At 41.4% G+C, this 11,408-nt stretch overlaps 1 protein-coding gene across 1 annotated transcript; it reads right to left on the bottom strand.

Annotated features, from left to right (window-relative positions):
* Positions 1-450: 450 nt before the first annotated feature.
* cd79b (CD79b molecule) lies at positions 451-9,629 on the bottom strand. Its single transcript, XM_008113207.3, has 5 exons — positions 9,432-9,629; positions 6,737-7,039; positions 5,915-6,033; positions 3,761-3,802; positions 451-2,537 (listed from the first exon to the last, which is right to left on the bottom strand). Exons 1-5 carry the CDS (start codon positions 9,499-9,501, stop codon positions 2,439-2,441), a joined length of 633 nt encoding a protein of 210 aa, XP_008111414.1. The 5' UTR covers positions 9,502-9,629; the 3' UTR covers positions 451-2,438.
* Between the last annotated feature and the right edge of the window lie 1,779 nt (positions 9,630-11,408).

The raw sequence follows: 11,408 nt of genomic DNA, 5'->3' as shown, positions 1-11,408 counted from the left end.
TAAATTCTTTTGTTTCTTCTTGATAGGAGATCTGAAATTCAGAAAACGAGTGTGTTTGTACAACATGATAAGCCAGAGATGCATAAAAATCCTGACTTGTCATGAAGAACCAAGGGGACATGAGAGAAGCCTCCTGCAGGATGGTAAAACATACCGGCATCTCCTGGGTAACATCCTTGCAGACAGCCAATTCTCTCACACCAGAAGTGACTTGCAGTTTCTCAAATTGCTCCTGACACACACACACACACACACGATGAGCCAATGAGCTGGTCATTGGTGTTCCTACATTACTTGAGGGATCTGGCACTGGTTTGTTTCTTATAAACTATTGAAAGAATTAAGGATATCTATTTGGCTTTAGTCCACCCAGGCTGTATTGTTCTGGCCGTAAAGAGAAGATGATAGGATAGAAATATTTGTTCATTGCCCTTGCGAAAAATCCACAACTTCTTATTAAGAGTGATAACTTTATTAGGATAATTCAAAATTCACAACTATGTACAGGCTTTTGAGTTGACTATCTTGCAAAGTATTTTAAAGAGCATTTTCATTTCATGTCAGAGCATGTTAAGAATTTTTTAAAAAGAGCTGTGCTAGATGAGACTAAAATCCACTGCTCTGTTTCACATGCCCTTGGCAAGCCCACCACCTGGACACAAGTGTGACAGCACTCTCACAATCGTATTCCCCAGTAACTGGCATTCTAAGGTATACTGCCTCCAATACTGGAAGTATACTGGAGTCTCACTTATCCAAGCTAAACGGGCCGGCAGAACCTTGGATAAGTGAACATCTTGGATAATAAGGAGGGATTAAGGAAAAGCCTATTAAACATCAAATTAGGTTACGATTTTACAAATTAAGCACCAAAACATCATGTTATACAACAAATTTGAAAAAGTAGTTCAATACGCAGTAATGTTTTATTGTAATTACTGTATTTACGAATTTAGCACCAAAATATCACGATATATTGAAAACATTGACTACAAAAATGCATTGGATAATCCAGAACCTTGGATAAGCGAGTCTTGGATAAGTGAGACTCTACTGTAATGTGTATGTAGGCAATCTGACTAAAAGATCCTTCTTTGATCACCGTTGCATTTTGATTTGTATTAAGACTGGAACCTACGTTCCAGTTGGCTTAGCTTAGTTTCAGCTTTTCTGAACAAAGAAAAGAAAGGGGGCATTTGCTCATTTTAAAATGTGGGCAAACTTTCATTTACTACAAATTGCAGCATATATCAACCTTTTGGAATGGATGCATTCTTAAAGTCCAAGGAAAGCTCTAAATTGTAAAAATGTGACTAATGGCTATACTGGCAGGGATTGTGGGGACCTGTTGTCCAAATAAGTAATGCCTTCAATCCCTGGGGGGAGGTAGAGTGTCAGCCCAAGGTGGGCACGACAGGCAGAACTGAAACCCTGTTATGGAAATTACACTCCATCCTGTCTTCGCTTGTGCGGGTGGCTCCTTTTTTCTACTCTGAACATCCATTCCCCTGCTGCATACAGGAGGAAGCTTTGTGAGGCAACAGGAAAGAAAGGGATCTGGTTCAGCAAATCTCAGAAAAACAAGAGCAAACTCTGTAAAGCACCACAAGTTTTAGCTTTATTAAAAGACTATTTGAGCTATGGTTTTGTCATGAATATAGTAGGTTTTCTCTAGATGTGATGTACCATTTTGGACTGCTGGAGTAACTAGACTATTAGGAAGGGTACAGTGTCTTGAGAAGCGGCTAATCAGAAGTACAAACATAGCTGCCTGAGATGAATCTGAGATTCAGAAGTGTAACTGGGGGGTGAGGGGACTTCTCAACCGACCATGCCTTATGTCATCTTTTGGGCATTTTAAAAAAGTACTAATGTTAACTTTTGAATTACTACATTAAAACCTATTATACTTTATTGAGATGAATTGACGGAATTCATCAAATTAGAGGATGTAATGTTCCTTTTCCACATTCTTCTCTTATAGAGGAACCCAGCTTAAAATAATATGTGAAATACCAATCTACGCATATATGCATATTCAATAGGGTTTTTTTTCTTTTTAGAGGGCTTTGCCCTATAGTAATGCTTCTTAAATGCTTCTTAGTTAATATGGGGACCAAAGCATTGCTACCAAGTTCATATCCATTAGAAACTCTCAGGAACCAACAGCAGATGGCTCACAGATCAGGACTGATTCCTCGTTGGATGTGTCTATAATCAGCAATCCCAAGGAATCTGGGGCATGTGGGTATAGATGTTCAACTAATGCTATATCATGAAAATGAGAGAGGTCTCAAGAGTACTGATGCCAAGCACCAACTAATTCCTACCCATGTCTTCCTAAAGTAGAATTTTGGATGGTAGCCACGCAACAGGAATGGTCGTCTCATCAGTCAGGAGAGGCGTGGCCCACCTTGCTGAAAATGCTGCAAAGTCTTTCACTCTTCACATGGATGCTCTCCCAAATCCCACTTCTGTGCAGTGTCCTGGTAAGTTGTAATATCTTCATACGTATCAGCTAGTTCAACTGCCAGCCCCTGTAGATGGAAAAAGGTAAAGGTAAAGGTTTCCCCCTGAGTCTAGTCGTGTCTGACTCTGGGGGTTCGTGCTCATCTCCAATTCTAAGCTGAAGAGCTGGCGTTGTTCATAGACACCTCCAATGTCATGTGGCTGGCATGACTGCATGGAGCACCGTTATCTTCCTGCTGGAGCGGTACCTATCAATCTACTCACATTTGCATGTTTTCAAACTGTTAGGTTAGCAGAAGCTGGGGCTAACAGTGGGAGCTCACCCGGCTCCCCAAATTTGAACCGCTAACCTTTTGGTCAACAACTTCAGTTCAGTGATTTAACCCACTGCGTCATCAGGGGTGTAGATGGCAAAAAGTGAGACTGAATCAAAAGAGAAAAAAACAGAGATTCCAGAAGAATACTCTGCTTATTTATTCTTTTTAAAAATTTGTTTTTATTGTTGTTTTGTCGTTTTATCCCACTCCCACCCTCCCACCCTCCCCTCCTTGTACATGCACTTTATACAACAAACTACAGAAGTTACTTCTGTATGCTTATTTATTCTTGATACTTTAGGAGAGCAATCATGTGTCTACCCACAGTATGTAGTTACAGCATTTTGATAACATTTTCATTGGCATGGCTCCACCCCATTAGATCCTGGGTTTTGTAGTTTGGTGAGGTATTTAGAATTCTCAACCACAAAACTTGAATCCACTCTTTGCACTTTAGTGCTAGAACTTTATAGAAGACAGTTCTAAGTATATTGCCAAGCTACAAATCCTAAGATTAGGGTATAATATTATGACAATTAGAATGCTGTCAAATTGATATAAAGCTTTAGTGTGGTTGTAAGTCGTCCCCACTGTTATATCTTAGAAATACACCATAAAAACACAAGGAGCTTTACTAGTCAGAACAAAGATCAGTATACCCTAGCATCTAATCCATCTATTCCAGTGACTGGAGATTGCAGCAAGATCTCTTTCTGTCCCTATTGTCTCCAATAATTGAATGTCATTCATCATTCAATGATACAATGAAAGGCATAAGAAGGGATTTTGTGAAGGGAGACATGCAAGACTGTGTAGCTCCAATTACATTCAGAAACAATAAACTGGCAAGATTATGTGGAAGAGGAAACAGAAAGACAAAGCCTCCTACTCCGACACCCTTCTCTTTCCACAGAAGAAAGGCAACTCTCTTCTATCCATTTGCTATTTTTAAAATGCTTCACTCCATTGCTCACCTCATAAGTGTGGTCTTCAGCAGATGCTTCCTTGCTCTCGCCCTAAAATGGAACAGAATAATATCAACACCAAGTTCTTTGGCTTTTTCTGAAATGAAACTGCCAGAGATCCATCAGCCAAGCACTCCTCATCATTTCTTTCTAATGCAGTAGTTCACAACCTTTTTTTGACCAGGGACCACTCTCCAAAAGAATTACAAATCAGTTTTTGGTCAACTTTAGATTCGGCCTAGTTATTTGGGATGCTGATTCAGAAAATTGCGTTGGAGAGACCACATCAGCTCTAGTTTCTGATACAGAACATATGCCATCCAGTAGTCGCCATCTGCTCGCCCACAGAAAACCATATTTAATAAGCCTCAGCACTATAAGAGAGTTTCACGGGACCGGTTGCTCATGTTGCAACGATATAGTAACGATGAGGCCATGGACCATATTTTTGTTCTTGCAGACTACTGGTGGTCCATGGACCACAGGTTGGGAACCACTGTTCTAATACCTATTGGTCCTGTTTTACTATATTTTGTTTAAAAGACTTAATTACAACAAAGAGACAACAAAAGAAAATACTTATCTGTTTGGACCTTTTCCAAATGGTTTTAAAGAATGTTTGCTCCTCACATTCCCTCAAGGCATTTTAAAGTAATACAGTGGGCCCTTAATATCTACTAGGATTTGCTTCCAGGACCCCCCTGTAGATAGTAAAATCCATGGATGCTCAAGTCCCATTATATAAAGTTGTGTAGTAAAATGGTATTCTTTATATAAACTGGCAAAAACAAGATTTGCTTTTTTGGATGGAGGAGGGGGTATTTTCAAACTGAGAATGGTTGAATCTGTGGATACGGAAGTCCAACTGTAGTTGTATGTCCAAATGAAGACCCATTCCTGATTTCTGAACACCAAGTTAAGACACACAGACACATTTAATTTAATAGGTGAACCAGGTGATTGCAATCCCTGCTTCAATGCCTTCTGCAAGGTAGTGAAAAACAAAGTAAAATCTCCCCGTAAATAGATGCACCAATAAGTAGATACATAGATAGCTATATTCAATTAGTGGTATTTTAAAACTAATTTTTCTAAGTTTTGACAAGAATTGATGGGATTTTTCTTCTTCTTTTAACTCAGGCATTTTCTGGCCTTGGACAGAATACTAAAAATTGCTATGATATTGGTGTACATGAAAACATTTAGTTTTGTATTGCCTAAGGTTAGGTAAAGGTTTTCCCTGACATTAAGTGTAATTGTGTCCGACTCTGGGGGTTGGTGCTCATCTCCATTTTTTAGCCGAAGAGCCAGCGTTGTCCATAGACACCTCCAAGGTCATGTGGCCGCTGTGACTGCAAGGAGCGCCGTTACCTTCCCGCCTCACATTTGATCTACTTACATTTGCATGTTTTCAAACTGCTAGGTTGGCAGAAGCTGGGCCTAACAACAGGAGCTCACCCCGCTCCCAGATTTGAACCACTGACCTTCTGGTCAGCAAATTCATCTGCTCAGCAGTTTTACCCACTGTGCCATCCAGGGGCCCTTGTATTGTCTAAATACGCTAAAAATACTAGGTTTCACCTGATCTTAGAAACTATAGTATTTGGAAGCAAGTGCCTCACTTTTCATTCAAATTATGGTTCACAGTATACAAAGCAAGCCAAAAGATTTGAAATGTGAAGCAGAATATCCCACAAGCACTTCTGCCTTTCCCTGGCTATCTAAATATAGCAACAACAGCAACAACAACCAAATGTAATAATAACATAGTAAAGAAGCAATAACTTGCTTTCTGGAGTAATTTCACTTTGCCTAATGATAGGGCTTGCCCCACAGGTATATTCTCTTTTATTTTTTGTCCTAAACAAGAAGGTTAGGCTGAGTTACACAAGTGTACCAATGTATCTCAGTAGCTAAGATTTTAAATTGCTTGCCACCTGTCCTATAGATCTGTACCAACAGCATCTGATTTCTTGTCTGTAACATCACTGCCACATGACTGCGCGACATAGGGAGAGAACTTGGTCTGAAGGATCTATGCAAAGCCTACTTTGTCCACACCTGTCCTTCCACATTTTCAGTTTTCAGTTTTGTGGATTTGATTATTGATTGATTTGCTAATAGTAGAATCTGGCAGTTATCCAGTGCACCCGACACACTCACCTTCCCCACGGTTAGGAACAGAGGCATACTCAGAAATAAGACAAGAAGAATCGTCTGAACCACAATGATGGCATCTTTCAGAGTGTGCCGTCTTTGCACTTGCTCAAAAGTGCTGACACCTTAAAAATAAGAGAGAAGGCATCTTGTTCTAATAGTGGTCTGACAACCTGGGGTGAACACACATTCACACTCAAATATTTCCAAGTGTGTGTTTACAGTTTCCCTTTCTATCTTTGCCATGAAATGAATCTGTAATCTACAACAGAATAGAAAACTTATGAGGCAGTGCAACTGCAAGTATAGTATGGGTGTGTGTAGGCATCCAGGGTAATGGTAAAGGTTTTCCCCTGACATTAAGTCCAGTCGTTTTCCGACTCTGGGGGTTGGTGCCCATCTCCATTTCCAAGCCGAAGAGCTGGTGTTATCCAAGGTCATGTGGCCAGCATGACTGCATGGAGCGCCATTACCTTCCTGCCAGAGCAGTACCTATTGATGTACTTATATTTGCATGTTTTTAAACTGCTAGGTTGGCAGATGCTGGGGCTAACAGCGGGCGCTTACTCCACTCCCCAAATTCGAACCTGCGACCTTTTGGTCCGCAAGTTCAGCAGCTCAGCGCTTTAACATGCTGTGCCACCACGGGCCCCCAGGCATCCAAGGTTTATATGATATTCAAAACATAGCAAAATTGAACATAACATGGAATTGTATTGACTCCAGAACCCCAAATGTAAAAATCTTTCCTGTTGCAGATTGCTCACAAAACTAGATACATGACCTTGAAAAATGTTGAAAGGACTATTTAGAAGGTTAAAGATTCACCCATGACTCTGAGCTCAGTGCCACAGTTCTGCTGCTGCATTTTTCCACCCCTGTATGACTTGTTTCTCTCATAGGAGTAAATGCCACCGTCCACGTGTTGGAGCTTTCGGATTTGCATCATCATCACTGTGTCATTTCTGATCATCTGGATTCTGGAATTGTTCACCACCTTCTCATGCTTGTCATTCTCAGTTTCCTTGTACCAGTTTGACAGAGAGTCAAAGGAGCAGCTGAAGGAAATAGTCGCACCCCGTCGTGCAGCAATGAAGCGGGCACGTTTCAGTGTCAGAGAAGTGGCAGAGTCTGAATAAAAGATGGAAGAGCATAAAAACTGTGTTGAAAAGGTGAAAGGAGTATAAGGGAAGGGATCTCAGTTTGACGTTCAAGTGATTTCTTGACTAGCTAGAACAGAAAGTATATATATATGCTTTAAATCTGGGGGTCATTATTGACATTTGAATTCAGCGCTATTTGATTTTTAAGTGTAACTGCCTATGCTGATCTCACAAACATAGAAGGGTCAGTCCTGGTTAGTACTATGGTGGTAGACTAGGAACAAGTACCGTATATATACTCGAGTATAAGCCGACCCGAATATAAGCCGAGGCACCTAATTTTACCACAAAAAAACTGAGAAAACATTGATTCCAGTATAAGCCAAGGGTGGTAAATTTTTGTGAAGAGTGTGCCAGGTACCAAAACTTTGGATAGCATAGGCAAGAGTTTACATCCCTATGTCGTTTGCTTTTCTGTCTGTGCCCCTGTTCAAAAGATTTCATCTAACTTTCTGTCCTGTGAGAATTGGATTTTGAAAATGTGGCTTGTTGTGGAAACAAAGACTGGGGATAAAACCTCAGTGGAGACGCCTTTCCCCCATGATAACTCTTTCAGGAGTGAATTCCCTTTCCTAGTGATAGATTTCTCTGACTTTCTGTTTGTCTCATCCCCCATTCTTAACTATGAGTCATTTGTAAGTCGGATGTTTGTAACTCGGGGACTTATAATTGTAAACTCTTCCTACACACTTGCTGGGCTTTACGTAGCCTGCTATTGGAGCTTAAAATTCCAATAGCAATCCGTTAGCACTGATTGGTTATCTGGGCATGCCATCGGAGTCCTAGCTCTTCTTTTATATCTGGAGAAGAAGGTTGAGCCTTCCCTGGGTACTCATGGGCAGCTAGAACATCTCCTGCTTCTTCAGTAGTTCAGGACCAGGGAAGTTTAGGATAGCCAGATGTAAAGTGAGCATACCTCTTCAATCTTTAATGGCTGTGCAAGAGAGATAATATCAGCAGGCATGCATTTCAGGGAGTGTAAGCTTGCACAGTGAGCCAGGGTAATGTAGTATTTTGACTGTCGGACAAGGATTTTAGGAGACTCCAGTTCAAATCCCAGTTCAGCCACGGAAATCAAGAAGGAAAGCAATAACAAACCTCTGGATATGATCAAAGTTGGCTTGAAGGCTCATTAACAACAACAACACTCCCTGAATTTATTTGGTAGCTAGTTCTGCTTCCTCCTTTTCAGTCAGGGTGGTTTTTTTTTTATTTAGAACCCAATGGCTAACATTGCAGTTCCTGTCCCCAAATGCAAAACAGGAGGGCAGGAAATCTGGCATTCTTTGCTGAAATAACTCACTGCACAGAACATATATCTCTTTCTGGTTTCTAAGAATGACCACCAGAAAAATAATGGGGGTGGGGGAAATTGGAGAAATCTCACTCTAAAGCTGGAGAAGGCTAGGTGGTGGTGGCACCCAATCTGGAGTTACCCGATTGGCTCTGGCATGGGGCCTCTGTAGCATTGGACCTCAACTGCTCTTACAGTAGGATGGTATATCATAAAGCTCTGTAAAAAGAATAGAGGCATATGTCTACTCTCAGTTTCAAACCCCAACTTTCAGCTTCAGTCATCTATTCCGAATACACCTACTGCTATGCTGGTGGAGGCGGGAGTAGGGAGAAACCATTGACAAGAACATACTTGGGGCTAAAAGTTGGAGTTCCTTTGTCTTCCTGGACAGAGCTCTACATTACCTAGTCCTGTTGAGGATCAAAGTTATAGGAGTCTCATCTTGGATACAATATGGCAACCGTACACCAACCAAAGTCGGCCTCCCTACCAACTACAGTTGCCAAAACTAGATAAAATCTGACTTGTTTTAGACAAATTCAATTCCAGTTTTCTAAGGGTGTGAACAAGCATGGATATTGTTGGGCTGCAGCTCTCATCAGCCTTAACTAATTGTGAAGGATAATGGAAACTGGAGTCCAACAGTAGCTGTCCAATACTTTTAACTAACATGGTTCAATGCTATGAAATAATGGTACTTACGGTATTTTGGTAACACTCTTGGACAAAGAAAGCTGAAACTACACTTGCCATGGTTTAATAGCATTTGATACATAAAGTGGTGTGAAACTGCATTAATTCTCCAATATAGATGCACCATTCAATTAATTTTCAAGCCTAAAAGCTTTAAGCCATGTCTAACTGATTTTTCTTTTTGGTATCTCTCATTTGTTTGCCTCTCTAAGCAGTTGTATTTACTTCCAGTCTAAACTTAAGGAAAAGCTTCAAGGCAAGGGTAAGGCCTAGCAACTCTGAATGGCATTGGCTCTGAAAAAAATCTGCCTACGTATTACTACTTCCTGTGAATAAACTAAAGAAACAAACAAGACAGAAGAAGCCATACCTGTGGCTACAAGCAAGAGCCCCAAGGCAGTCCAAAACAATCCAGAGAGCTGGAACAAAGAAGGTGCCATTTCTATGAAGAAGACTCAAGCAAAGTTTCTCAGTGTAAAGTTTCTGAAAAGCCAACTGGACCTTAAGCTTGCCTTCTTTCTTGTGAAAAAAACTGAAGGTGTTGAGGCGTCTCTTCACCCAAGCATCTGCTTCCTGTCTATGTAAATACAACTATGATGGGGCAGCCCCTTAGGGACCTGAATTTCGAGCCTGTCATATGAGTGGAAGTGTCACAGCTGAGCAGTTTGAACAGTAAGGACCAGCCCACAGCAAGACAGTGAAAACTGGAAAGTTAAGTGGGTAGTCAAGACCTTGGTGTTGTCTGTTCAGGCCAAACCTTCAGGTCTAGGGCACTACTTCTTAAACTGCAGTTCCCGACCTCAAATGGGGTTCTCTTAGCTCAATGTTGTGGTTCCCAAAATTTGGCTACAATGGAAGATTTCTGAATTTCATCTAGTGGCTGTGTTAGACATTTATATGAATTCTAGCTGTACCCGGCCATGCATTGCTGTGACCATGTGTGGTTTAATGCTAATGAAAATAAATAGTAAGAGCTGGGTTCTGATAAATGTAATTTTTCCATCCTTCCTTCTCTACCTCTTTCTTTCCTTCTTTCTTTCCCTCTTTGTTTCCATCCCCCTTTCCTCTTTCCCTCCCTACCTCTTTCCTTCCTTCCTTCCTTCCTTCCTTCCTTCCTTCCTTCCTTCCTTCCTTCCTTCCTTCCTTCCTTCCTCCCTCCCTCCCTCCCTCCCTCCCTTCCCTCCTTCCTTTTCTCCTTCCTTCCCTTTCGCTTTCCTTCCTTCCCTCTTTTATCTTTCAATCTCTCTTTCCTTGCTAACTTCCCTCCCTCTTTTTTCCTTTCCCCCTTTCCTTTCCTTTCCTTTCCTTTCCTTTCCTTTCCTTTCCTTTCCTTTCCTCTTTCTCGCCTTTCTTCGTTCTCTACTTTATTTCCTTCCTTCCTTCGTTCTTTGGTTCCATCTTTCCTTCTCTATTTCCTTCCTTCCCTCCCACTTTCTTTGCCACCAAGGATGCTCACCCTTCGAGAATGGTGATTTCTGGAGAGGGGGCTCTTACAGTATTGAGGCTTCCTGCTAGGCGCGATGTTGAGGCACCCACAGAAGTAGTGGCCAAAGGAGCGTTAGGCTTCCTGTCTTTCGACTTCTCTTGCTACTTGCCCTGATCGAACCCTTTCCCAGACTGGGAAGTTTGGGTTTCTTAGTCTTGGCCAGCTTGGACCAAGCAGGCTTGGCTGTGGAGAGATGAACTCTCAGCCAGAGGTAGGAGGCTCTTCTGAACCACACCATTAGTTGAATGAGCTGGTGGCTCCAATGCCAGTCTCTTTTTAGTTGGGGAAGGTGGTTGATTGTAAAGCAGTGCTATGAGCTGAGACTTGTGATTTGCGAGCCTGGGGAGTGAAGAAGGGCTTATGCTGCAGATTGTACTCAGAACCGGCCCTAGGTATTTTTCAAGTGTAGGCGAACAGAATTTTGCCCCCCCAACCATTCACTGAAAAATAAAAGCATTGGATAAGCAAAAATGTTGGATAATAAGGAGGGATTAAGGAAAAGCCTATTAAACATCAAATTACATTAAGATTTTACACATTAAGCACCAAAACATCATGTTTTACAAGAAATCAACAGAAAAAGCAGTCTCAACTGCGCCCTCATAAGTTTTGCGCCCCAAGCGACCGCTTAATTCGCCTCATTGTTGGACCGGCTCTGATTGTACTTCATAGCCTTCTCCTTAGCAGAATGGATGCTTATTTTTTTCCCCCTCGCACAGGAGGGGGCCGAGGCCAGGGCAGTTGTTTTCACGCATATGCTGTAATGTCTTTTAGCTTTTTTGGTGTTTTTAAGTCCTTTACACTTTGTTTTTTGTATTTTTGTATGGTCACTTTTTGGATTGATAGGTGTATTGTGTCCAA

This window comes from Anolis carolinensis, chromosome 6 (genome assembly GCF_035594765.1).
Source record: "Anolis carolinensis isolate JA03-04 chromosome 6, rAnoCar3.1.pri, whole genome shotgun sequence".
In the NCBI taxonomy this organism is placed as follows: domain Eukaryota; kingdom Metazoa; phylum Chordata; class Lepidosauria; order Squamata; family Dactyloidae; genus Anolis; species Anolis carolinensis.
The sequence above is the reverse complement of the archived record's forward strand: the minus strand, read 5'-3'. Positions and strand labels throughout refer to the sequence as shown.